Genomic DNA, 27,963 nt, shown 5'->3' with positions numbered 1-27,963 from the left:
CTCCCTGCAGCCCAAGCAATGCCCTGTTTGATGGCAGGAAGTGAACTGAACTTACTTTCTCCCAGCAGGCTGTGTGGGAACTCACAAAGTGACCAGGGCCCAGTCTGGTGCAATATTAAAGGGCCCCTAATTATCTCAAAGCAATATTAGCCTTGTGGCTGCACGTCTCAGTCTTGCCTCAGGTGCTGCAGCCCACAGGAAAATTTCACGGCTCCGGTGGCACTTTTCAAATGAGACACGGGGATGGGATGGGACGGGCATACTCCAGAGATGCCCAAAAAAAGTGCTGCCCGGGGCAAACTGACTGCTAGTATAAAGCTAAAGCAGTACTACAGCTATCTTAGAGCTTTTATAGTCACACAGTCAAAACCTGAGCAATAACAGTGACCAGTTATTTTCACCAGGGCTGCCATCAGAAATGTGTGGGCCCCTGACAAAGCACAAGTTCTGACTGAATGTGGTGTGTATAGTGGAAGTGAATTAGAATGTGTGTAATGGATATAGTGTTTGTGTATATTAGATACTCTTTGTGCAGCGAATGCAGAGTGTGTGTTTGTGTAGCGGATGCAGTGTGTATAGTGAACGCAGAGTGTGCTTGAGTAGTGGATGTAGTGTGTGAACAGTGATCTAGTGTGTCTTTGTGTAGTGGATGTAGTGTTTGTGTGTACTAGATGCAATGTGTTTAGTGGATGCAGTGTCTTTAGTAGTGTGTGTATTAGATGCAGTGTCTCTGTAAAGTGACTGCAGAGTGTTTGAATGTGTGGTGGTTGTAGTGTGTGTAGTGTGTATAGTTAATGCAGAGTGTGTGTTAGTGTAGTGGATGCAGAGTGTGTGTCAGTGTAGTGGATGCAGAGTGTGTGTCAGTGTAGTGAATGCAGAGTGTGTGTCAGTGTAGTGAATGCAGAGTGTGTGTCAGTGTAGTGAATGCAGAGTGTGTGTCAGTGTAGTGAATGCAGAGTGTGTGTCAGTGTAGTGGATGCAGAGTGTGTGTCAGTGTAGTGGATGCAGAGTGTGTGTTAGTGTAGTTGATGCAGTCTGTGTGTCAGTGTAGTGAATGCAGAGTGTGTGTGAGTGTAGTGAATGCAGAGTGTGTGAGTGTAGGGAATGCAGAGTGTGTGTTAGTGTAGTGGATGCAGTGTGTTAGTGTAGTGGATGCAGAGTGTGTGTCAGTGTAGTGAATGCAGAGTGTGTGTCAGTGTAGTTGATGCAGTGTGTGTGTCAGTGTAGTTGATGCAGTGTGTGTGTCAGTGTAGTGAATGCAGAGTGTGTGTGTGTGTTTACTAGTGTATGCATGTAATATAATAATGTAAATGTAATAAATGTTATTTTCCCCCTCCCTGCTTCTTACCTGGTCCAGGGAGGGGGGAGATTCCATCCCTGATGGTCCGGTGGCATGGTGGGGCCCCCGGCTCCCTGTATCTGTATTTGCAGAGGGGGCCCAGCAGACTGCAGGAGCGATCATCGCTATATATATGTGCATGGAGGGGAATGTGGGGCCCAGGACCGCCAAAGCAGTACGGGCCCCCCAGGACCGCCGGGCCCATGACAACCGTCATGGTTGTCACCCCCTGATGGCGGCCCTGATTTTCACTATTTACTGTGTTGGGAACCAAATTAAAATAGATCGATTTACTGAATCCATCTCAAAACAACTGTAAACTTCACTGCTGATCGTGTGTAGAAAATAATAAATCACTGACAAAGACAGTTACTACTCCCCTACCTCTTTATCACACTGAATACCACAAAAATAAAGAATTTACAAAAAAGACAGTTACTACTAATCAAACCACCTCCAAGAACCTAATCTATAACCAATATATGGGCACTGGCAGACACTATTAGAGATGTTGAGATGACTGAAGCAAGAACAGCAGGACATGACCCCTGGAATGTCTTGGCCTCGGTGTGACAGTTGGAAACCATTTTGAGTTATTACGGAGGAATCAGCTAGTGAAGCAGATAAGTGCATTGCGACTGAATAAAAGGTTGACTGAAATCCATGTTCCAGAGTCTCAGTGACATTTGGTACAGTTACTGACACAATATAATAGCACAGCACTGAATATTATAATTGTGACCAAACAGAAAACATAACAATGGAAACTCTACTATAGGCGTTATTTTCCCCATGGTAATTTTCAAAACATTTTAGTACAGTTTGATAGCTAACCAGAGTCCTACTGACACCTGCCACTGCGTCCTCTGTATCTGGTCTTCTTTTGCAGAAGAAAATGGATGTTGCTGTAGATTAAAGCATAGCTGATCATTCATTTGCTGAGCTTGCAAATGAGAAAAAGGCAAACGGATAGCAAAGATATAAAACCTGTCATGCACACTTTCAAAACAGCTTCAAATTCCATCTATACATTGTGTTAGAAAATTGATGCTGAAAAATGGAGACACAAGGAGAGCAGAAGACATCTCCCACAAGAGGTCCCTCTGCGCGCATGCACAGTGATTGCTTTGGTAACTCCATAGCCAGGGCTGCCAGCACTGCCAGCACTGACCAGGGAGTATAGGAATGAAGCAATGAGATGTCACTCTGTTAAAGAAACCCAGTGTGTTGACGTCATTGATTTGTTTTGTTTAAGCACAGTTCCCCAAGCGTGGCATACATCCTCAAAGAGCTAATCAGCACAGTCAGAAATGTAACACCTACCTCTGTATGGAGACTGTGGCGGGAAAGTGGAGGGCCAGATAAGTGGTGATAGTTTCCCTTAAAATTTTATAAATAGTTTATATAAAAATGGGTGCCTGTACCTGCTCTCCTCCCACCACTCTATTTATATATCACTAGAGTCTAGAGCAGGCTTCCCCAAATTCCGGCCCTCCAGATGTTGCTGAACTACAACTCCCATGATTCTTAGCCTATCTATTTCATTCATAGAATCATGGGAGTTGTAGTTCAGCAACATCTGGAGGTCCGGAGTTTGGGGAAGCCTGGTCTAGAGGGTACAAACAGCCAGCAAATAAGTAGGGTCAGCCTAGCCTCTGTTAAACATGGCATGTGATAAGGAACGGCTGTTCTGTACCCTCTCCCTTGACTTTAAACCTTTTTCTCTGATACTGTACGCCACCTAATGGCAGATTTCCTTATTGCTACCTTTATAGAAACATTTCTCCTTTAATTATGAATTTTGTTTCCACCCTACAGGGATACAATCAATTTTTTGATAGACTTGTATTATAGGATTAGGTGCCTTACATAACCTTCTTTCTTTGATGTTTTTGTAAATTTGTTTTCTCTTTTTCCTGATAATGATTTTTGATCAGTAGATCTGTTTTAGTTTTTTCATTATATGAACAAGACTGTCCTATTTTGACACTTGAGATCTATTTAAAACAATGATTTATATAAATTATATCCACTATCATTGTTCCTTTAATGTAGGAGTTATAGTTCTTTTAATATTAAGGCACCCTCTATAGATTTATAGCACCATAACCCTATTATGAGTTATATACCTTTGGTACTGAGAATCCCCCTTTAAAAACAAACCATTTTATATTTACCACAACCTAGTAACAGCATTTCATTATCTACAACAGTGGTGCCCAGAATGGGGGATCCCCAGATGTAGAACTACAACTCCCATGATGTTTTACATGTTTACATGCCTCTAGAATATCAAGGCATCATGGAAGTTGTAGTTTTAAAACATCTGGTGATCTACCTTATGGGCACTCTTGATCTACAAAGTGCAGTTAAAAAGGGGAGAATGCATTAAGGTAGGTCCTTTTAAATTGATAGGAAGCTCTTTAAATAGTTATTTTAACATGTCCTGTGTTCTCTACTCAGGTAACCAGTCCCAGCTTAAATGGATGAAGACGATCTGGTTTTGTACCCTTCTTTATATGAATTTGACAACTATACCTTTGATTACTATTATGAATTTCCAGAGACCCAAACTGACAATGTAGGTCTTCATGCCTTCCATATAGCATCTATTGTAATTTACTCTATAGCATTTTTATTAGGCGTGCCTGGTAATGCTATTGTAATTTGGTTTACCGGCTTCAAATGGGATAAGACCGTCAGCACCCTCTGGTTTCTCAACCTGGCAATTGCGGATTTAATCTTTGTCCTCTTTCTGCCCTTACATATCACATATGTCGCCACAAACTTCCACTGGCCTTTCGGGAAAGCCCTGTGTAAGGTAAACTCTTTCATTGCGGTACTCAACATGTTTGCTAGTGTATTTTTCCTTACGGTGATTGGTCTAGACAGATTTACATCCTTTGCTTGTCCTGGCTTCTCGCAAAGACATCGAACACTGAGAAAATCCATGATCGTAAGTGGAATTATCTGGACATTGGCTGCCATTATTGCTGGTCCTGCATTATATTTCAGAGATACAATTGACTCAAGCCATAAATACACCATCTGCTTCAACAACTTTCATGATCACGACCACACAGTCATTCTAAGAACCCATAAAGTTTTTACCTTAATAAGGTTCTTCATTGGATACCTCTTTCCGCTTCTAACCATGATAATTTGCTACTGTTTACTGGCTATCAAAATGAAAAAGAACAACACACGACCTCCCAATACATTTTTCTGGACTGTTCTAGCTATTATTGTAGCATTTTTTGCCTGCTGGACTCCATTTCACATATTCTGTTTGCTGGAACTTAAAGTTCATCACAGTGGTGTCTATCAAGAGTGGCTTAAATTTGGCATGCCCATTTCTACTAGCTTGGCCTTCATCAACAGCTGCATTAACCCAATTCTTTATGTTCTGATAAGCAAGGTATTCAGAAAACAGTTAGGAACATCAATGGCAGAGATATTTAAACACACCCTCAAAGATATGAGCCAGACTGCTATCAAGAGTGATCAGTTAATAGATTCTGAGAACAATCCAACGACCTGTGAGATAATGAATCTTGAACAGATTAAAGCGTAAATCCAGGCTAAAGGTGGTGTATTATACTTGCATGACTACAAATATCAAAATATATGTTTATGACAGAACTTTTAATATATCTATAGTAATACTGCATGTTACTTCGTGTCATAGAACAGCATTCCAAATCTTATGGTCATGCTTGAAGATCCCAAAATAAAATGGAAGAGCCATGCAGATGTACTTGCTAGTGGTTTGTAATGAGCAGTTAAGTACCAAAGTGTTCTACATCCAATGGGCAACTTACATTTCTATATCTCAGCAGATACATGGCTTATATTTTGCTACGATTACTCAAACTGAAACTGACACCTAAGTGGATAATGAAATAGAACCTGGCTTTACACAAGACATCCAGAGATTGAAAATGGAAACTAATCCAGATGTTCATCACTTTTCATGAAGTTCTGTTAATAAAGTCCTCCAGGGATTAACCTACACTTACAGTTCAAACTGTTTTGCAGATGAGCTCCATTTCAAGACACTTCTGCACAATTAACTGGTACAAAAGACTTCTGTTCATCAAAATAAGCTTTTTTTACACAAGCAGTAAAGTATTGCTGCCCATGTATCTAAGACCATCTGCAATCACACAGATCAATTTTACAAACTATGCAACAGTAAAGCACTATCACCATTAGATATGGGAAAAATACCCATCAATAGGACATCAGCCTAGGCTATTGTAGTTTACATGTAGACTGTCCCCTTGTATGTGTTGTAGCTTAAAAGTGTTATTGCAGCCAGCACAATTACCGTTTTTTAGAAGTTACTGTGGGTGGTGGGAGTCTATGTACAGTGATTTAAGATAAGAGTATTTTGCACTGACTAGTTGCACTCCTGGAACGTGACTTATGCAGCTCATAAGTGATATCCATGCTGCAGAATGTCAAATCTGTACCAGTTACATCAGTAAATATGTTGGCAACAGCCTGTTTGCTTCCCCTTTACAAGAAGTGCTTCCACCAAGAAGTTTTGATAGGAATCCATTTTTAGATTTGAATAATGCCTCAAGTTCTGAGCATTCACATGGGGAGAAACCAAGTAAATAATGTTAAGGACATTATCTAAAGATTTCACTTAATAAATTGTAGGCAATTGACTAAACTAATTCTAGATCTAGGCATACCCAAGCTAGTTACAGACTTATTTGCTATAGGCCTCTTAAAAAAAAATAAAAAATATTCAACCCCTTGTCAGTTTTTACATACACAGACTGAACATTGATGACCTGCACAACCCAAGTAAGAACAGAGTAGCCCCCAAAAAAGGTAGCTCCCCAGATGTTTCAGGACTACAGCTTCTATAGCAGGGGTCCTCAAACTCTGGCCCCCAGATGTTGCTGAACTACAACTCCAATGATTATTTGAATTACATAGCCAGAGAATCATGGGAGTTGTAGTTTAGCAACATCCGGGGGGGGGCAGAGTTTGAGGACCCCTGTTCTATAGTATCACAGGATCTTTAGACATCTGTGTAATCTACCTTTTTGGCAGCCCTGTTATAGGAGGACTCCAAATAGCATGCTACGTGTGCACCAACTCCACTTACCCATTTACAGTTAATTGCAACATTAAATATGTTTAGCCATTTTGTACCTTGCTTTTATAAAAATAAATGGAACTTCTAGAAATGTTCTCAAAGACTAATTTTGCTTTTATCCCAGGGTTACTTGTTTTAAAGCCGTTGAGTTTGTGTAAAAGGTGGATCAAAAAAATGCTCACAAGGTTAGACATCTGCAGTGTAGGCAATTCAAATATGTAACAGCTTTTGGAGAAAACTAAAGTGTTCCAATAATTGAACTAATCAATATGTCGCAAACTTTCAGAGTTCTATTTTTGTAGACTAGCAAAAGAGAGTTCTAGCAGTCTGATCAATCGCAAAGAACAACAACGACAAACAAATGCAGGCAAGTGCTTTATTATTGAAGTGCTAGGGGTTAAGTGCAGTGAACTGGCTTTATATCTTGTTGAAAGCTGCAACATCCATTGATTGTACATAGTCTTCAAATGCTGTGATTTTCTCCTCCAGAAGATCTGTGCCCACTTTATCATCTTCCACCACACATGTGACCTGCAGCTTTTTAATACCATAGCCGACAGGAACAAGTTTGGCTGCAAAGAAAGATTTAGGGAGACTTAAGTAAGGAATATACACCTGTTTGCTTTACTGGATTACAGTTTATATGCTTTACAATAATTTACATTGTAATAAATAAAAGGTTGCCAGATTATATGGCATGCAACAGCAATTCACTTATAACTATGCTGCAAAATTCAGAATCTTAGGAATGCAACCTACAAAACAGTATTTGTTAATATACAGCCATTAAAGCCACCAATGCAAAAAGAAATCAGGCATTGTTCGCTGGCTGAATTACAGAACTCTGGTCATTAGCCAGACAGTCTTCACAGAACTAAAAATGTAACTTTAAGAGTATTGTAAGCACCAGACACCCAGATTTGAGATTCTAATGGTCTTCTCCAATATTAGACCAATCTAGTAGTGCAATGCTCACTTCAGTGGTACTCAGAATAGAAAAATATCCATCAGTAATCAGTCGAAAGATGGTGTTATTCAATCATCACTGAAACCACAGTAGAGCAGAGACCTATGAGTGCAGCTCTTCATGGACCAGCTAAAAAGTCTTAAAATAAAGTAGATACATGAATTCATTAACAACTTACATGCTCCCCACACCAAGCCGTCCATCTGAATACTGCGGACACACTCCTCTAGTTTTGCCATGTCTGTTTCATCATCCCATGGTTTCACATCAAGTAGAAGGGATGATTTGGCAATAAGTGTTGGTTCTAGAAAGAATGTTAAGATCGCTTTATTTAATCAACTGCGAACCCATTTACACAGCAACACTGACTTATCTACAGACAACGTCAAAGTTTTGCCTTTTAGGACTTTACACCTTAATATACAGTTAGCTAGACCAACTTCTCTGCCATTTTACACAATTCTGTCAGGAAACAATAGTAAAGTGTTGCAGCCAATACTGTTAAAAGCATAGCACCTTTAACTACAGTAGATATCCTTTTTACATTCGGGTAAGGGATGCAATTCCAGCCAGTATTTAAGCCTATAAAACAGGTTATCCCACAGATTTTGCAGAGACATCTTGAGCAAGTCAAGTGCAGATAGGTGCCTACATTAAAAGATACACGCTTTAGAATGTTATGGTGCAACCTTAATATGGTGCTTGAGTACTATATATTAAACACTACTTATGCAGGCTGGGTTAATAAAGTGCAGGCTTTACGGAAATCGCCCATGCAGGTGTTTATATACCTGTGTATGAGACACAGACGACCCTATCAGACAATCTGAGAGGAAATAAAGCTGTGTAACAAATTTGTATTCCACAGGAGGAATGCTGGAACTGCTACGAGGAAAAACAATTCCAGACCAGTATCTGTGGTTAATGGCTAAGAGACAAAGCAGGGGTGTCCAAAAATATCCCCAGATGTTTTAAGACTAGAGCTTCCATGGGGCATTGCCATTCTAAAGGCAGGCAAAGCATCATGGAAGTTGTAGTGCAACATCTGGGGATGTACTTTCTGTGCACTCTTGATAAAGTTTTAAGTTCTTGCAATTTAACAGTATGTTATGAATATTGTATGATATAATCCTATGGTACTAAAGCCACCCAACTAAAACTCAACACTAAGAAAATGTTAGTATGAACCACTTGAGTGATAGTTACACAATTGTAAAGCTATCAATACGAAGGATTTTGATAAATTCTTAAAGAAAGTCCGGCTTTCGCTAGATGTTTAATAAAAGGCCAGAACACCAAGGCTTTTACTAGCCAGAGACAGGTGGCACACCAACTGCTCATACTATGGAGCTAGACATTAATCTAGCATTCATTGATGCCAAAATGGTTAAGACAACGTACTTACTTTTAGACTTCTTTGATTCATATTGTGCAAGACGCTCTTCTCTGACTCTTTTTGCTTCTTCACTTTCCTGCAAGAATATTACGTGGTTTAGTGTAAGCAATTAAAATTCTTATACGACCAGATTAGAAAAAGACTGGTGCAGTCAGACAAGAACATTTACATCACAAATCAGCCGAAAGATGGTGATTTTAGTTCAATCATCATATGACCAGTCAAAATTTACTCTCAAGTGAAAACCTTAACTGGTTCTTTGAAACCAGCTTAACATTTATAAGGCAAGAATGCCCTTGGTTCTTTTATCTTGTGTCAACTACACAACTTAGAGAAGTTTTTGCTATAAAAATAAAATAAGCTACAGACTGCAGTTTAGACTGGCTTCCATACTAGAAAACTTAGTCTGGTGCCACTGCTCAGCTATGAGATTAAAGTCAGAGTTTTACAATATCCCACTGCTGAATGGCTAGAAATTTTACACAGGTAGTACAGATTTACCCAATGACTATAGCAAAAACACAAACTGAACGGTTAGTCAGGTGGGGCTGGAGTACAGATTCAGAGCCTCCGAGAGGTTGTATTGAGCTTAACATCCCAAAACAGTTTTGCAGAATATACCAAGTTCATATTAAAGTATATTCAGATTCTAAACAATTGCTAGAAAAGCTAACCTCTTCATCATCTGAGCCAAACAGGTCAATGTCATCATCCTCGTCCTCTTTAGTTTCTTTAGCAGTGCTGTCTGTTGTGTCTTCAATGTTCACCGGGCCATATTTTCCCAGTGGTTTCTTCACTCCAGGAAGGCTAATCAGAAAATTGACAGGTAAGCTTTGCATTTAAATATGCAGTTACATTGCACTCAATGCTACAATTCCAAAGTTTTGCCATTCTAAGCAGCAGTCACACAGGAAAGGTTTAATTTATAATGCTAAAAATATTGATGCCAAAGCTGATTGGCATAAATAAGAGGACTGTAAAGTCTGTTGACTTACCGTATTTATTCGAGTATAACGCGCAAATTTTTTTCTACCGATTTTTAATTTAATATTAGGGGTGCGCGTTATACTCAAATAAATATACCTCCCAGGACCGCCGGGCAGCAAGCGTTTACTCACCTCCGTGCAGCTCCTCCAGCTTCCCAGTGTAAATCTCGAGAGACGCGCGGCCAGCTCTGACGTCGTCAGAGCAGGCCGCGCGTCTCGCGAGATTTACACTGGGAAGCTGCACGGAGGTGAGTAAACGCTTGCTGCCCGGCCCCCCCAGGACCGCCGGGCTTGTAATGAGCCCGGCGGTCGGTATTATCGAGCACAACAAGCACCCTAATTTTAGATAAAAAAAAAAAAAAAAAAAAAAGGTATACAATTTTATACAGATTTTTAATCGAAAATTAGGGGTGCGCGTTATCCTCGAATAAATACGGTAAATAGACGCCAGAGGTACCCCCAGATCACTTCATAAGAAATGGCCTGGTGTCACGTCACTGCAATTTTTATTTTTTTTAGAATGGCAGTGTTTTTGCTGCAGGATTAAAAATGCACTTCTACTGGCAGTCTGGAAGAGCATCCACTGCAAAGACACTTTAAGTCAGTGTTTCTCAGAGAGAGTAGGATTGCTACAGCATGGCGATTTTTAGAAGTGAAATAATCCCTTAATGCTTTTCTAAGGAAACTAAACTGGCTGTGATCATCATCAAGATTGACTGATTTTACCATGGTGGTGGGCAGCTGCTTAGATACCAGCTCGATGTGGATGGGGAGACAGACACCTAGATGGTGAATAGATCAAGAGCCAATTGCAAGCTTCATAATGCTGCTGCATGTATAACATTTTACTTATCTTACCTGGATGCTTGCTTCTCATATGATTTGATATGGTTGTACCATCTCAAGGCATGGAAGAGGTCAGCAGGGGGAGCACCAGACAATGTCTCAAATACTGCAACGTCAGCCTGGGAGGGCACATATCTAATGTGAAAAAAAATAAATAAATGAGTACATTTAAACAAAGGCCTGTAGAGAACATGGCAATATGTGAATATGCCTTGACCCTTACAAGTTTAGCTGCGCCTCATACAATTTTTAAAAAGGCAACGAAGGCTTCCAAACTTTACAGCCGTCATTGACTATTTGTAAATCTTAACTACACATTTTAGCTCTCATTTTAAACTGTTCTCAGCTATAGTAGAGCCAATCGATCCTAGCAATTTTATGAGCTGGTGGGAGCACTATTCATGCCACAAAAGCTTTAGTGTTGATCTGAATTCCTAGAGTTGGGAATGCAATACCTTGTCAATAAGAGCAGTGTTCTAAAAGTATACTTTAACATAAGACGGACATAAAAACCACTGAGAACGCACTGCTTGCATTTATCATACAAAAGAAACAATAAGTCCAGACATGTGTAGGGTTTACGATAGCCCATAGAACAAAGCTTCCAAGCTGAAACATTCCATATTCTAGTCTGGTTAAACAGGCTTTTCTGGTTATAAAGAATTCGATCAAAGATCAAGCCTTTCCAACAGGCCTCAAGCCACGTGTCCACTGCTCATACAGCCGAGAAACGGAAGCAGGGATCGGAATGACTTGCAGGAGATTTGAAGCGCACATTGTAAGTCATGCTGTTTATATAAAGGGGGCCTGGCATTTAGGCCGTTATAATGGGAGAATGATATATAATAGTTACAAGGGCCATTGCACGGTTAGACGGACAACGCACAGCTGGAGAGGGATTCATGGAAATGAGCCCAATGCCCGAGCAGATACAGGAAGGAATATAGAGATTTGTTTAACACTCCATGTGGCCAGCGAACACACAGGACATACCTTGCAGCCCACACCTACCCCTCCAGCCCCACAATAAGAAGAGCCATTTACTTTGTCCACTGACCCCTCGATGTAGCTTTTGTCGGCCAGGAACTCATTGAGGACCTGAAGGCCAGCGTTCGATTTGAGATCACCGAAACCCATGACAGCTGCTGCAAGAGGACGACAAAGCAAAGCTGGAGGAGCGGCGGAAAGAGAGGGAGTGTAGCCGCGGCCTGCACTTTTATAATGCAACGTGGCCACGTCACGGGGGCGGGATAGAACGCTGCAACGTCACGAGGGGGCGGGGTAGAACGCTGCAACGACACGAGGGGCGGGGTAGAACTCTGCAATTCCTATCGTAGGGTACAGAGTTCCAACCGCTGCTCTTTGTGTATTATAGAGTTCTAAACACTACAAACCATGATACATGGTATGGAGTTCAAACCATTGCACACCCCGAGTTATATAGAGTTCCAAAAACTTCAAACAATACTACATGGTTTAGAGTTCCAACCATTGCAGATACCAAATTATATAGAGTTCCAAACATTGCAGATCCTATATTATATAGAGTTTCAACCATTTCAGATCCTATATTATATAGTGTTCCAACCATTGCAGATCCCAAATTATATAGAGTTCAAAACACTTCAAACAATATCACATGGTTTAGAGTTCCAACCATTGCAGATCCTATATAATATAGAGTTCCAAACACTGCAAATCCTATTACATGTTATGAACTCACTAAGTTCAACCATTACAGAACGTATGTTACAGAATTCCAAACACTGCAGAGCCTACCCTATAATATGGTACAGAGATCCACCCACATCAGATCCTATGATATAGAGTTTCAAATCGAATAGGCTTGAAACGCATCATTGGTGGTCCTTTTGCTCCCCTCCTGTATAACTTAGCCACATGTCCTTTGAATTAGAATAAAGGTAATTTATTCTGGACTTTGGAGTGTCATCTTTCTTCTGTATGGAGAAGATCCAGTAGTTCAGGTTTTTTTTTTTAGTATACAATTCCAAACACTGCAAATCATATTACATGGTATAGAGGCCAAACCGTTGCAGATCCTATGTTACAGAATTCTGAACACTGCAAAGCCTATAACATGGTACAGAGTTTCGCCCAATGCAAATCCTATGTTATAGAGTTCCAAAACACCACAGCATCTATAACAGGGATAAACAACCATAATTTATCAATGCATTACAAAATTAAAGTTACACTCTAGACCTCTAAAGCACTTTAGTCTGCTGGAAATGTTTATGTGTGAAGAATGTGTCCTCTTTTTTCATTTTGCAAAAAGTGCAGGTTTCGATAGATATTGACACTTTTATACTTTAACCTGGTTACACCACCCCAGACTCTCAAGCAAACAACAGGTCCAGTTACTTCCTGGTTTTCTTCGCTCAGTGGAGCTAAACTCAAAAGGCAGCAATTGTCCAGATCACCTGCCTTGTAAAGACTTCTCATTAAACTGCATTGTGAAGTCTGTGATTGGACAGCCACCTAACGTATGGGCAGTGTTGGAAGGGAAGGACTTGCAAAGGCTGCAGACAAGAAAAATACAGGTTTTGTCAGAGGTTTTTAGATATAATCCCTATGAAAAAAAATTAATTAAATGCATGCACGTTGTCATTTAGTTTATATATAATAAACAGTGATTTGTATTTGGGCAGCGGAGTGTTCCTTTAATGCATTAAAATGTAATACAGAACTGATACCGGAGAAACTGACGGAAGCGAAGCACAGAGAGATGGACACAGGTTTCTTCAGGAAGGAAGAGATTCTTTATTGGATCACCGATCGGGACTCAGAGGGACTAATGTCACCAAAATACAACAAGTTCTGAGCCCCGGACAATAGTGCAGGCTCCTTATATAGGCACATAACTCCTCCCATATTAAGCTCCACCCGCACATTCTCTTGACCAATCAATACAAATAAGAATTAACTTCCTGCTTGACCGCATGGCTTGTCCAGCACAGTGGAGGAGGGGAATACTACATCCTGTATTCTTGCACATGCTCCGTACACTACTGATCGTATCTTGCCTCGTGCAACCAACTGATCGATACGTCAGCATATGCACGTACACATGCCACGTGGTAATCTCGGCCTACTAAATTTATTTTTACCGAGATTCCACCACATTCCCCCCTTTGATGCCTCTTGATATTTCACAATTACTTGAGGCATCACTTAACCTTAGTTTGCCTACACCGCAAGTTACCCTGAACCAGACCAGACTTAACTTATGATGTGAATCTTCAACACTCATCTTCCTGCATTGGTTCTCCCTGATCTAGAGCCTCATATTTATAAATTGCCATTATCTGTGCAGCAGCCTTCCTCTCTGCTATATTTTCTATCAGGCTTTGCACAGACCTAACTACTAAGGGTATAAGACACGGCAGGAGTAGACACAACATTAAAATCAGTAGGACTCCACCTACCACTGCCTTAAGCCCTCCAAACCACTCATACCAGCTACCAAACCAACTACTTGGATTGTACCCTTTCCATACCTGAGTAGGCACATGCGCTAGTTTAACCATATGGCTAGTAAGCTCAGCTATTGCTTGCCCTTCGTCATCTATTTGAAGACAGCAATTGCTCAGGTTAAACTTCCCACATACACCTCCCTCTACTGCCAAAAGGTAATCCAAGGCTAATCTATTTTGGTAGACTGCTGTCCTCATCCTGGTATTATGCTTCGCTAGAAGATTGAGCGCTTGTGATGTCTCGTTAGTAATAATCTCAACCACCGCCTGTAATCTTATAATACGGTTGAGCATATAAATAGGGGTTCTATAACCAAAGGTACCATCTTCTGCCCACGTGGCTGGCCCATAATAATCTATAATACGCTGGGGAGGCCATTCATTATCTTCCCAGGCGCCTATCTCTATGGGTCCCCTTTTCTTCCTATGATTCACATCATACACTTTAACACCTAAAGTCTCACCTGTTTCAATCGGTAACAAGAAGAAGGATGGTTTGAGCATACCCAACACACATGCCCCTTCCCAGTCCTGTGGCAACTCCGAATAGGCTTTCTTACCACAGATCCAGTACAAATTTGCTGGGGCTCTCCAGGTAGATGTGATGGATAAATCAAACCACACATCCTTTAAATTGGCGTATCTAGCAAACGGGTTAGATGGTTCTGAGACATTTGAAGCCGACCACCAAGTTGTATTCTTTGTATCATCATCATAAGCTTTTTGCCCTAGACAAGTTAATTCTCCTACAGAAGTATTATACATTATTCCTTTCCTTGCTATGCAAACATAACCTATGATGGAGGTCTTTAATCTCCACTCAGATTTACCTCTAACACTCATATGATAATCGGCTTGTGTAGATATTAGTTGGTCAACTGCCTCAGAACCGGACATTACCTCCTTTGCTTCCCAAGGCCATTGGTCTCCCATGTTAGTACCTCCACACACATAGCAGTTGGTAACATTAAGACTACCGGCAATACTTTCAGCTAAATCAATGAACAGGTTTTTAGCATTATGGGGGATCTTATTATCTATGCTCATCTCTTCATAAAAGGAATGGTATACTTGATGAGTTTGGGAGGATACCGTATCAGTCTCTATCCCTATAAACAATACTGTCCCAGGATCTAAACCCGTCCCGTATATTTGAAACCCAAATAAATTGCCATACTTGTCTAAGAACTTATCGGGGTTATTTATAAGTATATGGACTGGATTACATTCCATAGACTTACAATATGGGCTGGTAGGCAACTTAGTCACTATCATGTCTTTGTCTACTGTCTGTCCCCAAGTTGCCCACCCCACACAAGACCAATATGGGCAAAAGTTATAGTCTCTATTTGGGCATCTAGGACTCACATATTTATTTTTACTACTGGGACAAATATATTTATCATTAGACCCATACGTCCTCTCCCATCTAAGATCCCCACATACATTCCACGGCTTTCTACCACTTGATATCGTTTTACACGCATCAAATAGCAGAACACCCGAAGAATGTACGGATTCCAACACCGTCTTATTAATTAGGGTCCCCTGAGGATCTCCATTCCTGAGAGTCAAACCAAATTGTACGAGGTTGATACTCCGGACTGAAGCACTTAGGTTCTCCTACTCCTAAATGGCACACACTATATTCTATATTTAGGTATCTACATCTCGATACATCTCCTTTACACTCGTATTGTGAATGCCAAATTAGGGTTTGGGAAATATGGTTACCTGTTCTTGTAGTCTTAATGCATACCTCACAGCTAGGAGTGTCGGTACCTCTACCTTCCTGAATATAAAAATACACATAAATAAACATTATCATCAACACATCCTTCGTCGTCATCCTCAGTCTTCGTCCGTGCGAAGGCACCTCAGCTTCCAGGATGTAAGGGCTGCAGGGAATGGAGTTCTGCTCGTCTTCACAGGAGTCCCTTCGAGACTTTCCCTGGCTTATATACTATACGTCGGTGGGCGGACAGGCTTTATTATGGCCTTCTCACTCACGCACCAAATCCCCAAAATAATAAAATTTTGTAATCCACACAAGTTCCTCGTTACTCCGACTGAGTCGTGCGTTTTAACCGGATCTTGCAGGGATTCTCTGGATCTGCTGTAACTTGCCAAGAATCGACTGCTGCTGGTTTAACCCTGGAGTGATGTATCCACGGAGTCACTTCGGCTACTTTTATCGCTGTAGGGGTAGACAAAAGAACAACATAAGGACCTCTCCACTTGGGCCCTAACGGTACATTATTCCACTCTTTAATCCACACTTGGTCTCCTGGATGGTAACTATGAACAGGGGGATAAATATTCACAGGTAATCTATCTTGTACCCATTTCTGTACCTCCTCCATAGTCTTACCCAACTCTACAACCTGCTGCCGGGTAATTCCTTCTCCCAACTGACTCAAGTCCCCCCTTAAGTTACCAAGTACGGGAGGTGGTCGCCCATACATGATTTCAAAAGGAGAGAGGCCCATCCTTCTGGTAGGGGTACTGCGAATTCGCAATAAAGCTATGGGTAAGAGAACGTTCCACTTAAGTTGGGTTTCCTGACACATTTTAGCCAACTGATTCTTAATAGTTCTATTCATTCTCTCTACCTTACCAGAACTCTGGGGTCTATATGCCGTATGAAGCCTCCACTTTATACCAAGCATATGAGTCAGTTGTTGTAGGCACTGATGAACAAAAGCTGGACCATTGTCCGATCCTATAGAACAGGGTAGTCCATATCGGGGTATTATTTCTCGTAGCAGGAATCTCACAACTTCTCCTGCTTTCTCTGTACGAGTAGGACATGCTTCTACCCAGCCTGAATAGGTGCACACAATTACCAACAGGTAACGATGTCCACCCGATTTAGGCATCACTGTATAGTCAATTTGTAAATCGGACATGGGGAGTCCCCCCATGAACTGGACTCCTGGTGGCTTTACTGGTCCTTGTCTTGCATTATTTTTAGCACACGTTACACATCTTCGTACAATGGCCTGAGTCAAGTTGGACAATCTTGGTATGTAGAAATGTTTTCTGAGAGATTCTTCTGTGCTGTCTCTCCCAGAATGTGTCCCGTTGTGATAATTTTGGACAATTTCTACCGCTAGTGATGCTGGTATGACTATTCTTCCATCTTCTAGCTGATACCACTTGTTCTCCAAATACTTTCCTGGTTCAGTCTTTAACCACTCCTCTTCTTGAGCTGTATAAACTGAAGTCCATTGAGACAGTGGAGTTGGTATAAGAGCAGCTATATGCCCCACATATTCCTGTCTTCCTGATTCAGCAGCACGCTTAGCAGCACTATCTGCCATCCGATTTCCCTTGGTTACATCACCATCTCCTCCAGGGGCGGGCTGGGCCGGGGGGCAGGGAGGCAATTGCCCCCCAGGCCGCCCAAAATTATTTTAGGACCGGCCGCGGCGGGCCGGCCCTTTAAATGCTGCAGCCGCCGAGCGCTCTGTAAAGAGCGCTCAGACGGCTGCAGCTACTTTTCCCTCCCCTCCCCTGTAGGTGGCCGAGCTGCACTCCGGACCGCGGTCCCGGCCGGAGTGATGGGAAGGTGCACACTGAGTGTGCACCTTCCTGTCAGTCCGGCCGGGTACAGGAAACAGAAACTCCTGTTCCGCGCGGAACAGGAGTTTCTGTTTCCTGTACCCGGCCGGACTGACAGGAAGGTGCACACTGAGCACCTTCCTATCACTCCGGCCGGGACCGCGGACCGGAGTGCAGCTCGGCCACCTACAGGGGAGGGGGTAAGAAGGGGGGGGAGAGAGAGAGAGTAAAAAAAGGGGGGGGGAGAGAGAGTAAAAAAAGAGGGGGGGGAGAGAGAGAGTAAAAAAAGGGGGGGGGAGAGAGAGAGAGTAAAAAAAGGGGGGAGAGAGAGAGTAAAAAGAGGGGAGGGGGGAGAGTAAAAAGAGGGGAGGGGGGAGAGTAAAAAGAGGGGAGGGGGGAGAGTAAAAAGAGGGGAGGTGGGGAGAGTAAAAAGAGGGGAGGGGGGAGAGTAAAAAGAGGGGAGGGGGGAGAGTAAAAAGAGGGGAGGGGGGAGAGTAAAAAGAGGGGAGGGGGAGAGTAAAAAGAGGGGAGGGGGAAAGTAAAAAGAGGGGGGAGAGTAAGAAGAGGGGGGGGAGAGTAAGAAGAGGGGAGGGGGGACAGTAAGAAGAGGGGAGGGGGGGAGAGTAAGAAGAGGGGAGGGGGAGAGAGAGGGGAGGGGGAGAGTAAGAAGAGGGGAGGGGGAGAGTAAGAAGAGGGGAGGGGGGAGAGTAAGAAGAGGGGAGGGGGAGAGTAAAAAGAGGGGAGGGGGAGAGTAAAAAGAGGGGAGGGGGGAGAGTAAAAAGAGGGGAGGGGGAGAGTAAAAAGAGGGGGGGAGAGTAAAAAGAGGGGGGGGAGAGTAAGAAGAGGGGGAGGGGGGACAGTAAGAAGAGGGGGAGGGGGGAGAGTAAGAAGAGGGGAGGGGGGAGAGTAAGAAGAGGGGAGGGGGGAGAGTAAGAAGAGGGGAGGGGGGAGAGTAAGAAGAGGGGAGGGGGAGAGTAAGAAGAGGGGAGGGGGGAGAGTAAGAAGAGGGGAGGGGGAGAGTAAGAAGAGGGGAGGGGGGAGTAAGAAGAGGGGAGGGGGGAGTAAGAGGGGAGGGGGGAGTAAGAAGAGGGAAGAGAGGGAGTAAGAAGAGGGAAGAGAGGGAGTAAGAAGAGGGAAGAGAGGGAGTAAGAAGAGGGGGGAGTAAGAAGAAGGGGGAAGTAAGAAGGAGGGGAGATAAGAAAAAGAGGGGGGTAAGAAGAAGAAGGGGGGAGTAAGAACAAGAGTGGGGAGTAATTAGAAGAAGGGGGTAAGAAGAAGAGGGGGGAGTAAGAAGAAGAAGGGGGTAAGAAGAAGGGGGTAAGAAGAAGGGGGTAAGAAGAAGGGGGGTAAGAAGAAGAATGGGGTAAGAAGAAGAAGAGGGGGTAAGAAGAAGAAGGGGGGTAAGAAGAAGGGGGGAGTAATAAGAAGAACAAGGGGGGGAGTAAGAAGAACACAAGGAGGAGGGGGTAAGAAGAACACAGGGGGGGTGAGAACACACAGAGGGAGGAGTGAGAAGAACACAGGGAGGGTGGAGGGGGGATGAGAAGAGCACAGGGAGGGGTGAGAAGAGACCGCTAGGGGAGGGTGGGGGAGAGGAGAGACCACTAAGGGTCAGGGGAGAGCTCTAAGGGACAGAAGGGACAGAAGGGACAGCTCTATAGGACAGGGGGCAAGACAGGGAGCTCTTTAACACTACGCGCACACACACACACACACACAATGCATCCCTATACATACACAGAAACACACAATGCACCCCTATACATACACAGAAACACACAATGCATCCCTATACATACACAGAAACAGAACATGCTTCCCTTACACACAGAGAAACACACAATACATCCATTACACACACACACAATGCAACCCTTACACACAAAGACAATGCATCATTTGCACACATACACATACACATACAATGCAAACCCTTACACACACATGCAAACACACACACTGTTTTTCTTGCATACACACAGAAACACAATGCATCTCTTACACTCAATGCACACACATACAGACACACACCTTGCATCCCTTATGCATACAAACACAGATTCACACAATGCATCCCTCACACACAACCAGAAACACATAATACATCCCTTATACACACAAACACACTGCATCACCTGCACAAACTGGTATCCCTATACACTACATACCATAAGCACACATATGAGATAACACATAAGACATCCCCTACACACTCCACTCCCTGTGAGCGAGCTCATGGGTGGGTGGAACAAATAAGTGGACTTATGAGTGGGCCTTATGGGCATACTCACCGTCAGGCACTGGGGCCCAGACCTTGAGCTGTGTAAGAGGCCCCCAAAAAATGGAGCTGCTTCCAATTCTCCCAGAACGTTGAATTTTGTGACCACAGTTGCAAACAGCCTCCAGAGGTCCTGTTCTACACCAGACCAGTGGAGCCAAACTGCAGCCCATCATCATCCTCATCTAATTGTAAGTAGGCAATCTAGTATATTATTAGTGACACTAATCTATAATTTACCTCACATTAAAGGGACACTATAGCTTAATGAAGTGGTTCTGGTGTCTATAGCTGGTCCCTGCAGGCTTTTTAATGTAAACACACACTGTGTGCAGCACTGGCATTAGTTCATATGGCAGATCATATGGGTGGGGCATTGTGATGTCACATGGGGGGGGGGGGCAAATTTATATTTTGTCTAGGGCGGCAAAAATCCTTGCACCTCTGATCCTGGGCAGGTGCACCAGTCTACTGGTGACCCACAGGAGGGGAGTGCACTGATTGCACTGCACTCTCCTCCTGCCCAGACCCGTCTTGACCGCAGTGCAAGTGCCCTCTGCCCCTAATTTACAGTGGCTCACACTCACAACAAGCAGTGCCTAGAGCCCTTTGCAGAGACGGAAACAAAGAGGTTCTGCGGCAGCTGGCCGTCCTGCAAGCATTACATTAAACAGCTGTTCCCCATGCAGCCACAGATGGCGTTGTGCTGGGAGACTGTGATTACTCTTCACTTCCTCCCAGCCTACAGAGCAGCGCATGGGGGAGAGAGGAGGAGGCATGATTTAATCTTGAATAAATCCTCTAAGCCAACCTTTATAAATTTGGGGGGATCAGCTCTGTTTCCACAGTTTATTGGTGTTTGCTCTCATCTCTGTATTAATATTGAGGGATGTCTAAGTAGTAACATCAGTGTGTGTCAGCAGGGCCAGCCGTTAGGGTGGGCAAGCTGAGCGGTCACGCAGGGTGCCATGACAACAGAGGCGCCCGGCGGCCAACACAGCTCACAAGTTGGGTACACCAGCATATTTAATTTAAACGATTCGCTGGTGGTCCACTGGTGCGCACCAGCAGTAGGTGCAGTCAGATCATATCCTCTCCCTCGTGGTTCCGGCGCTCAGTTAGTGAGTCAGAGCACAGGCTCAGAGATTCTCAGCCTGTGCTCTGACAACATTGAAAGTCAGAGCCGTGAAGGAGCGGGTATGGCAAAGAGCTACTGATTAGCATAACATCAATATCCGTTATAAAACCAGGAAAAGGTGGGCATGGATGGTGAACTGATTTGGTGGCGCAATGGGCCACTTGACTGGTTTTGCCCCCCAGGCCTAAGGCGGCCAGCCCTCCCCTGATCTCCTCTCAGATGCGCTCAACAATGTATGATACCGACTTCTTTCGGCTCCCACACTGCTTCCAATAGTTGTAGGATTTCAGCTGCGTACTTGATTTCTTTGCCTTCTGAATTCAGTAGTCCTCTTTCTTTATACAAAGCTCCGTGGGCATGAGTGGTTAAAAACGCATATTTGGAGTCCGTGTAGATGTTCACTCTTAAACCTTCAGCCAATTGTAACGCTCGTGTCATTGCTATCAATTCTGCCTTTTGTGCTGATGTTCCTTTCGCCAGTGGCCGAGCTTCTATCACCTTGTCTATTGTTGTTACTGCATATCCTGCATAGCGGATCCCTTCTTTCACATAACTACTGCCGTCGGTATAATATTGAACATCGGGGTTCTGGATGGGAAAATCACGAAGATCTGGTCTACTTGAGAATACTTCATCCATTACTTCCAAACAATCATGTTGACTTTCAGTAGGTTGTGGCAAAAGGGTAGCTGGATTTAAGGTGTTTACAGTCTCTAAATGCACTCTTGGGTTTTCACACAACATTGCTTGATACTTGGTCATACGGCTGTTACTAAACCAATGATTTCCTTTGTAATCCAACAACGTCTGTACTGCATGTGGGACTCGTACATAAAGTTCTTGACCCAGAGTGGGTTTATCGGCTTCAGCTACTAGCAGGGCGGCTGCAGCTACGGCTCTTAGACAAGGTGGAAGTCCGCTGGCCACTGCATCCAGTTGCTTAGACATGTAGGCAACAGGTCTTTGCCATGATCCCAAGTACTGTGTCAATACTCCCACAGCCATTCTTCTTTGCTCATGTACATACAGGTAGAATGGTCGTGTGTGATCAGGTAGACCTAATGCTGGGGCACTCATCAAAGCCTTCTTCACATCTTCAAATGCCGTTTGCTGTTCTTGAGTCCATAAGAAGGGGTCGTGCTCTGTACCTTTGATAGCTGCATACAGAGGTTTTGCCAGTATCGCGTAGCTGGGAATCCATATCCTACAGAAGCCTGCTGCCCCCAAGAATTCTCGCACTTGTCTTCTATTCTTGGGTATCGGTATTTGGCACACAGCTTCTTTTCTCTCTGGCCCCATAATTCTTTGACCTTCAGAGATATGGAATCCCAGATATTTGACAGTTGGCAAACACAACTGAGCCTTCTTTCTAGACACCTTGTATCCTGCCTTCCAGAGAATGTGTAGTAGATCGTGCGTTGCTTGCTGACAGATTTCTTTTGTAACTGCTGCTATCAACAAGTCATCTACATACTGTAACAATACACACTCTCCTGGGATGGACTCGAAATCCAGTAGATCTTGACTTAGAGCTGAACCAAATAGGGTAGGTGAATTTTTAAACCCTTGGGGCAGTCTTGTCCAGGTCATTTGGCGTTTTGAGCCCGTTACAGCGTTCTCCCATTGGAAAGCGAAAATACATTGACTTTCTGCGGCAATTCGGAGGCAAAAGAAGGCATCTTTGAGGTCTAAGACTGTAAAGTAAGTAGCCCCGCCCGGAATTAAAGCAAGCAGGTTATATGGATTGGGTACAACTGGATGTATACTAACAACCGCATCATTGACTGCTCTCAAGTCCTGCACAGGTCGATACTCATCTGTGCCGGGCTTTTGAACAGGCAGCAATGGGGTGTTCCAGGGGGAAGTACAGAATTTTAGGATACCATACCGTATGAACTTATCCAGATAAGATTGGATGTTCTTCTTAGCCTTCTGCGGGATGTGGTATTGTCTTAGGCTTACTGGATAAACCCCAAGTTTTAGTTCAATTTTAATAGGTGGAATATTGCGGGCCAGTCCTGGTGGGTTGTTCTCTGCCCAAACTCCTGGTATGTTGAATAAGGACTCATCACTCCTAGGGTTTTGGCTAGTCAACGCTGTATAAAGTCGCCACTCTTCTTCCTTTGGTACGGATAATGTCATAATACCTGAAGGTCCATTAAACTTTAAGGATGTTGTTCCATTTGGTAGGAACGTAATCTGCGCTTGTAATTTAGATAGCATATCACGTCCCAGCAATTGGACTGGACATTCAGGCATATAAAGGAATTGATGTTTTACTACGTGGCCTCCCAATGTACAGAGTCGACTTTTAAGAACCGGTTTTTCAGCACTTCTTCCAGTTGCTCCTATTACAGTAATAGTCCTTCCAGATGGAGGAGCAACTAGATTAGTCACCACTGAATGTTCAGCACCAGTGTCGATCATGAATGCACTCCTTTTTCCCCCTATTGATACATCGACCATAGGCTCCGCTCGACCAAGGGGGATGGAGCCCGGTCGGTATCAATAGTCCTCCATGACCGTGTCAGCCAATCCTACAAAGTCCCTACCTTCTCTATCGCGGGACCTTTGCGCTGCTGGGAAATACCTATCTTCCCTAACACTTCCTCTGTTCCCATTGCTCCCTCTATTACCATTACTCCCTCCGGGGCCTCCTCTACCTCTCGCTCTGCCTCTAAAGTTTCCGTAACCTGCCCTGGGTTGGTCTCTCTCGTACTGCTCTCTTTGTGGACATTCGTTCCTCCAATGCCCTTCTTCCTTGCAATACGCGCACTGATTCCTACTCAAGGGCTCCCTATTCCATCTACTATCGCCTCTATCTGGGCCCCGTCTATCTACGCCTGCGATCGCTACCGCTAGCATATCTGCCTTTCTACGCATCTTGCGCTCTTCCTCTTTCTTACTTTCTGTTTCCCTATTCATATATACTTTATTCGCTACCTCCATTAGTTGGGTGATGGACATACCTGCAAACCCTTCTAACTTCTGTAGCTTGCGCTTAATATCTCCGTATGCTTGGCTGACAAAGGCGGAGTTCACCATTCGGGAATTATCTGCGTCTTCCGGATTAAAGGGGGTATACAAGCGGTATGCCTCCAATAATCGGTCATAAAAGACACTGGGCGCTTCATCACTTTTCTGAATCACCTCAACTGTCTTCGACATATTAATGGCTTTCTTTCCTCCGGCTTTCATGCCAGCAATTATAGCATCTCTATAGGCTCTGAGTTGAACCAAATCAGCACCATTTACATTCCAATCGGGATCGGTGTTGGGATAATGTGTTGCGGCCCATGCTGATGGATTGGCTTGATTCAAAGTACGGGCTTTATCCTCTAGCGCTTTAATGGCCGCTTGATTAATTCTTGTCCTTTCCTCATTGTTAAACAAAGTCATTAATAACTGCTGGCAATCAGCCCATGTAGGGTTATGTGTCTGTACTATTGAGGTGAACAGATCAGTCATAGCTTGTGGTTTCTCAGTATACGAGGAATTGTGGGTCTTCCAATTTAAGAGATCGGTTGTCGTGAACGGGACATATACGAAGACTGGGTCTGCATGTGCCATTTGACCTGCGGCATCAATATAGGCTGACCCGGGATTCAGACGAAGAGGCATCTGATAATGTTTTAATTGTTGGGTACCGGTCAGTTGTCGGGTTTGTATGGGGCTACGTAGAGGGGCGTCAGTTAGAGGTTCCAGTCGGGGAGAAATAGGGCATGAGGATGTGGGAGCTTGGTTTTGGGAAAAGGTAGTAAATAAAACACTTCGAGCCGAGCTAGAAGAAGCTTGACCGGAAGTCTGAAGTGGCGCCAAATCAGGATATTCGGATCTAATGGGGATTGGCTCTGGTTCCGGAAGGGGAGATTTAGTACGAGAGGGGGTGGATTCTGTACTGGAGGAGGAAGCGTAAGTGGATGAGGGCAATGAGGGAAGGGTTGCAGGACTTCCTGCATTTGCGTCACTTCCTCTTAACGGAAAGTAAGGGGGCGGCAAAGGGATCTCGGACTCAGGGGGCGTGTCCAAAATGGGCCTAACACCAGTCCTAGTGGACAAACAAGTCCTAGCCACCATGAGGCGACATTGCTCCTCGTGGCATGTCTGAATCCATTTTGGCGAGTCATTTACGGCCTGTCTCCAACAATCAATATAAGGAAACTGGCCGTAAAGTTCAGGCCTACCCGATACAGCCACGTGTAAGCGCTGTACCAGAGTTGGATCCAAACTGCCACGTGTCGGCCATGCCGCAACCAAAGTAGGCCACTCCCTAGTACACAAAGTGACCAAACGTACAGGAGACATTTTAACCCCAAAATCACAAGTTTTGAATCCCTTTTTAAAATTCTTCACCATACAACCTAAGGGATCCGGAATCGTTGACTGCGACGCGCCCATACTTATCAATGGAACGTCGCTGACAACGAATACTATGCACGCGTACTATTCAACAGTCACACCCGTTTCCTCTGGCAACAGCACCACGTGGTACAGTTACCAAGTGAAACGTATACAATAACACAATAAACACTCAGGGAATTCCCGTACACACACAGCTGTTACACCAGTCACTAGATAATCAATATTATGCCCTTTGGCGAAACTATACAGTCACCCACGCTATAATTCTCTATATACGAATTACCCGTCTATAACACACCCCAGTAACATCGTCTTTTACAAATAGCGGTTACAGTACGGTTAGCATAGGTCAAAGCACAAGTTAAGGTCACAATACAATTATTAGTGGTTATGGTGTTAAACATGCAATGGACGACAATTATTAGTACTTATATACAGTGTCAGTAAATATACAGGGTTATGGTACCGTGCACTATAATACAGCAACACACTATTAACACTCTCGCTAGACGGCTGAGCTCGCGCTATCTAACAAGATATACACTTTACTAAACAATCTTTATCACATTTACAATTCCCAACTAAACTATTGGCCAGTACCTTGATGAACTACCTAAAACTATGTACACCCGTTTTGGTTAGCCACACTGCCCAAGCACCACATATAGCGAGCTAGAGGACCGAATTTACACAGACGCCTCTTAGTCGATTACTATCAAAAATCTAGTGGGTTCCAAATTTACACGCCTTCCCACTTAGCCAAGATAGGTTGAGAGCTAGCGAACCGAATTTACACAGGCGCCGCTTAGTCTCCCGGTCCCTCCGACCTAGCGAACGTAATATACACCCTAGAACGCTAGTCTAGACAAGACACCGGTGTCCGGCTAGGGCTATTTACACAGGACCCCGCCTGACTAACCAAATCAAACGGTCTGACTAAAGAGCGTTCGATTGAGCGGTGCGCCTTCGCTCCTTCCCTCCGACAGAGGGGGCAGATTCCATACACAAATAACCCCTTATGGGCCTACCGCACAATCGGTATACCCCTAGTGGGTCTGCCGTCTAAAACAGCAGTTGTCTTACCTCCTCGTTCCTGAACCTGAGTTCACACTCATCGACGGGGACACCCCAGCACTTCTCACGTAGAGGCCGATGATCTCCTGGACAACAGACCAGTGGCGCCGAGACGAAGGGAGGTCCACGCAGAAGTTCAGGGGTGCAGCCGTAGAGAACGTGGGCAAAGATAGACCGTCTCACGCCTCTGCCTCTCAGCTACCGTTGAACGATGAGCTTCCCGGCCAATGCACCAAATGATACCGGAGAAACTGACGGAAGCGAAGCCCAGAGAGATGGACACAGGTTTCTTCAGGAAGGAAGAGATTCTTTATTGGATCACCGATCGGGACTCAGAGGGACTAATGTCACCAAAATACAACAAGTTCTGAGCCCCGGACAATAGTGCAGGCTCCTTATATAGGCACATAACTCCTCCCATATTAAGCTCCACCCGCACATTCTCTTGACCAATCAATACAAATAAGAATTAACTTCCTGCTTGACCGCATGGCTTGTCCAGCACAGTGGAGGAGGGGAATACTACATCCTGTATTCTTGCACATGCTCCGTACACTACTGATCGTATCTTGCCTCGTGCAACCAACTGATCGATACGTCAGCATATGCACGTACACATGCCACGTGGTAATCTCGGCCTACTAAATTTATTTTTACCGAGATTCCACCACAGAACAGGAAAGGAAATAAAAAGTCCCTCTGTGCACTATTTTTGAAAACCTAGGCATAGGATGAGTAGAACTGCTCTGTAAACTGATAGTACTCATATTCTAGTTCACAGGGTTTTGTGCCACTTATGACTGAACCAGGGTCTCTTCCTGGGAGGACTTGGATAGCCCATGTTGCGCAGTCTGTGGTTCTGCTCTCTCTTTTGGGAAACAAGGTTTATGCCTGAAAAGCATGGTGACTGTGCAAATCTTACCATGAAAATCATTTCCTCAGCACGTTACGTACAGAAACTAGATCATACCTTCCTATTTTTGGACACAAATCCCTCTGTCTCTTTATTCTATTGTAATTCTAGGAGCTCCATGGTGTTAGTGTGTCTGATTGTATAACAGAGCTCCATAGCAATAATACACACAGTAATGTATCTTTATATTAAAATAAATGTGTTTAGAAATAGGTCTGTGTCAATAAGAGGCACTGTTCTAGTTCAAAATGGGAGGTTCATGATGATAGATCTACATGTAGCAGCGAATTCCTCTTTATTCACATGGACCGTTGTATCATTGCTGATTATTAAAATTTAGCTTCAGCTATTAAAATGGCAAATAAAATAAAATGTGCCCATAAAAAACATGGCGTTTACTTTTGTTTACAGGTTTCTTAAAGGATGACAGTGCGCGACTTTTGTACGTCACGAGCGTTCGCCGTCGATGGTTTCGGAAATAGCCGAGGTA

At 43.7% G+C, this 27,963-nt stretch overlaps 2 protein-coding genes and 2 non-coding genes across 12 annotated transcripts in view; 1 reads left to right on the top strand and 3 right to left on the bottom strand.

Moving 5' to 3' along the window:
* Positions 1 to 6,165, top strand: part of CMKLR2 (chemerin chemokine-like receptor 2) — a 56,573-nt gene extending 50,408 nt beyond the window's left edge. For all 8 annotated transcript variants that reach the window (XM_063430079.1, XM_063430083.1, XM_063430086.1 and 5 more), the window contains one exon: positions 3,803 to 6,165. In XM_063430079.1, the coding sequence (XP_063286149.1) occupies positions 3,822 to 4,913 (1,092 nt within the window). In that variant the 5' untranslated portion in view covers positions 3,803 to 3,821 and the 3' untranslated portion in view covers positions 4,914 to 6,165. The remainder of the gene's footprint in view (positions 1 to 3,802) is intronic.
* Positions 6,166 to 6,817: 652 nt separating this feature from the next.
* EEF1B2 (eukaryotic translation elongation factor 1 beta 2) lies at positions 6,818 to 11,853 on the bottom strand. Of its 2 annotated transcripts, none has more exons than XM_063430087.1 (6): positions 11,708 to 11,853; positions 10,663 to 10,785; positions 9,493 to 9,625; positions 8,828 to 8,894; positions 7,601 to 7,726; positions 6,818 to 7,027 (listed from the first exon to the last, which is right to left on the bottom strand). In XM_063430087.1, the coding sequence occupies exons 1-6, from the start codon at positions 11,785 to 11,787 to the stop codon at positions 6,873 to 6,875; spliced, it is 684 nt and encodes a 227-aa protein (XP_063286157.1). In that variant the 5' UTR covers positions 11,788 to 11,853; the 3' UTR covers positions 6,818 to 6,872. The 2 variants fall into 2 exon arrangements, with proteins under 2 accessions (XP_063286157.1, XP_063286158.1); XM_063430088.1 differs by having other exon boundaries at positions 11,695 to 11,828.
* LOC134572134 (small nucleolar RNA SNORA41) lies at positions 8,214 to 8,345 on the bottom strand. The gene has a single exon (XR_010085247.1). It is a non-coding gene; the product is annotated as a small nucleolar RNA SNORA41 (small nucleolar RNA).
* On the bottom strand, positions 8,961 to 9,039 carry LOC134572133 (small nucleolar RNA SNORD51). The gene has a single exon (XR_010085246.1). It is a non-coding gene; the product is annotated as a small nucleolar RNA SNORD51 (small nucleolar RNA).
* Positions 11,854 to 27,963: the final 16,110 nt, after the last annotated feature.

The sequence above is a fragment of the Pelobates fuscus genome, chromosome 8 (genome assembly GCF_036172605.1).
Source record: "Pelobates fuscus isolate aPelFus1 chromosome 8, aPelFus1.pri, whole genome shotgun sequence".
NCBI classification, from domain to species: Eukaryota; Metazoa; Chordata; class Amphibia; order Anura; family Pelobatidae; genus Pelobates; species Pelobates fuscus.
Note: the sequence above shows the minus strand (reverse complement) of the source record. Positions and strands in the feature narration are given on the sequence as shown.

What these genes read in the sequence shown, in the direction of transcription:
- EEF1B2 (XM_063430087.1), bottom strand. Translation starts at nt 11,787, where the DNA reads ATGGGTTTCGGTGATCTCAAATCGAACGCTGGCCTTCAGGTCCTCAAT. An exon ending in TATGAGAAGCAAGCATCCAG is followed by an intron (nt 9,626 to 10,662) that starts GTAAGATAAGTA and finishes TTTTCTGATTAG; the next exon opens with CCTTCCTGGAGTGAAGAAAC. An exon ending in TTGGCTCAGATGATGAAGAG is followed by an intron (nt 8,895 to 9,492) that starts GTTAGCTTTTCT and finishes ATATTCTTGCAG; the next exon opens with GAAAGTGAAGAAGCAAAAAG.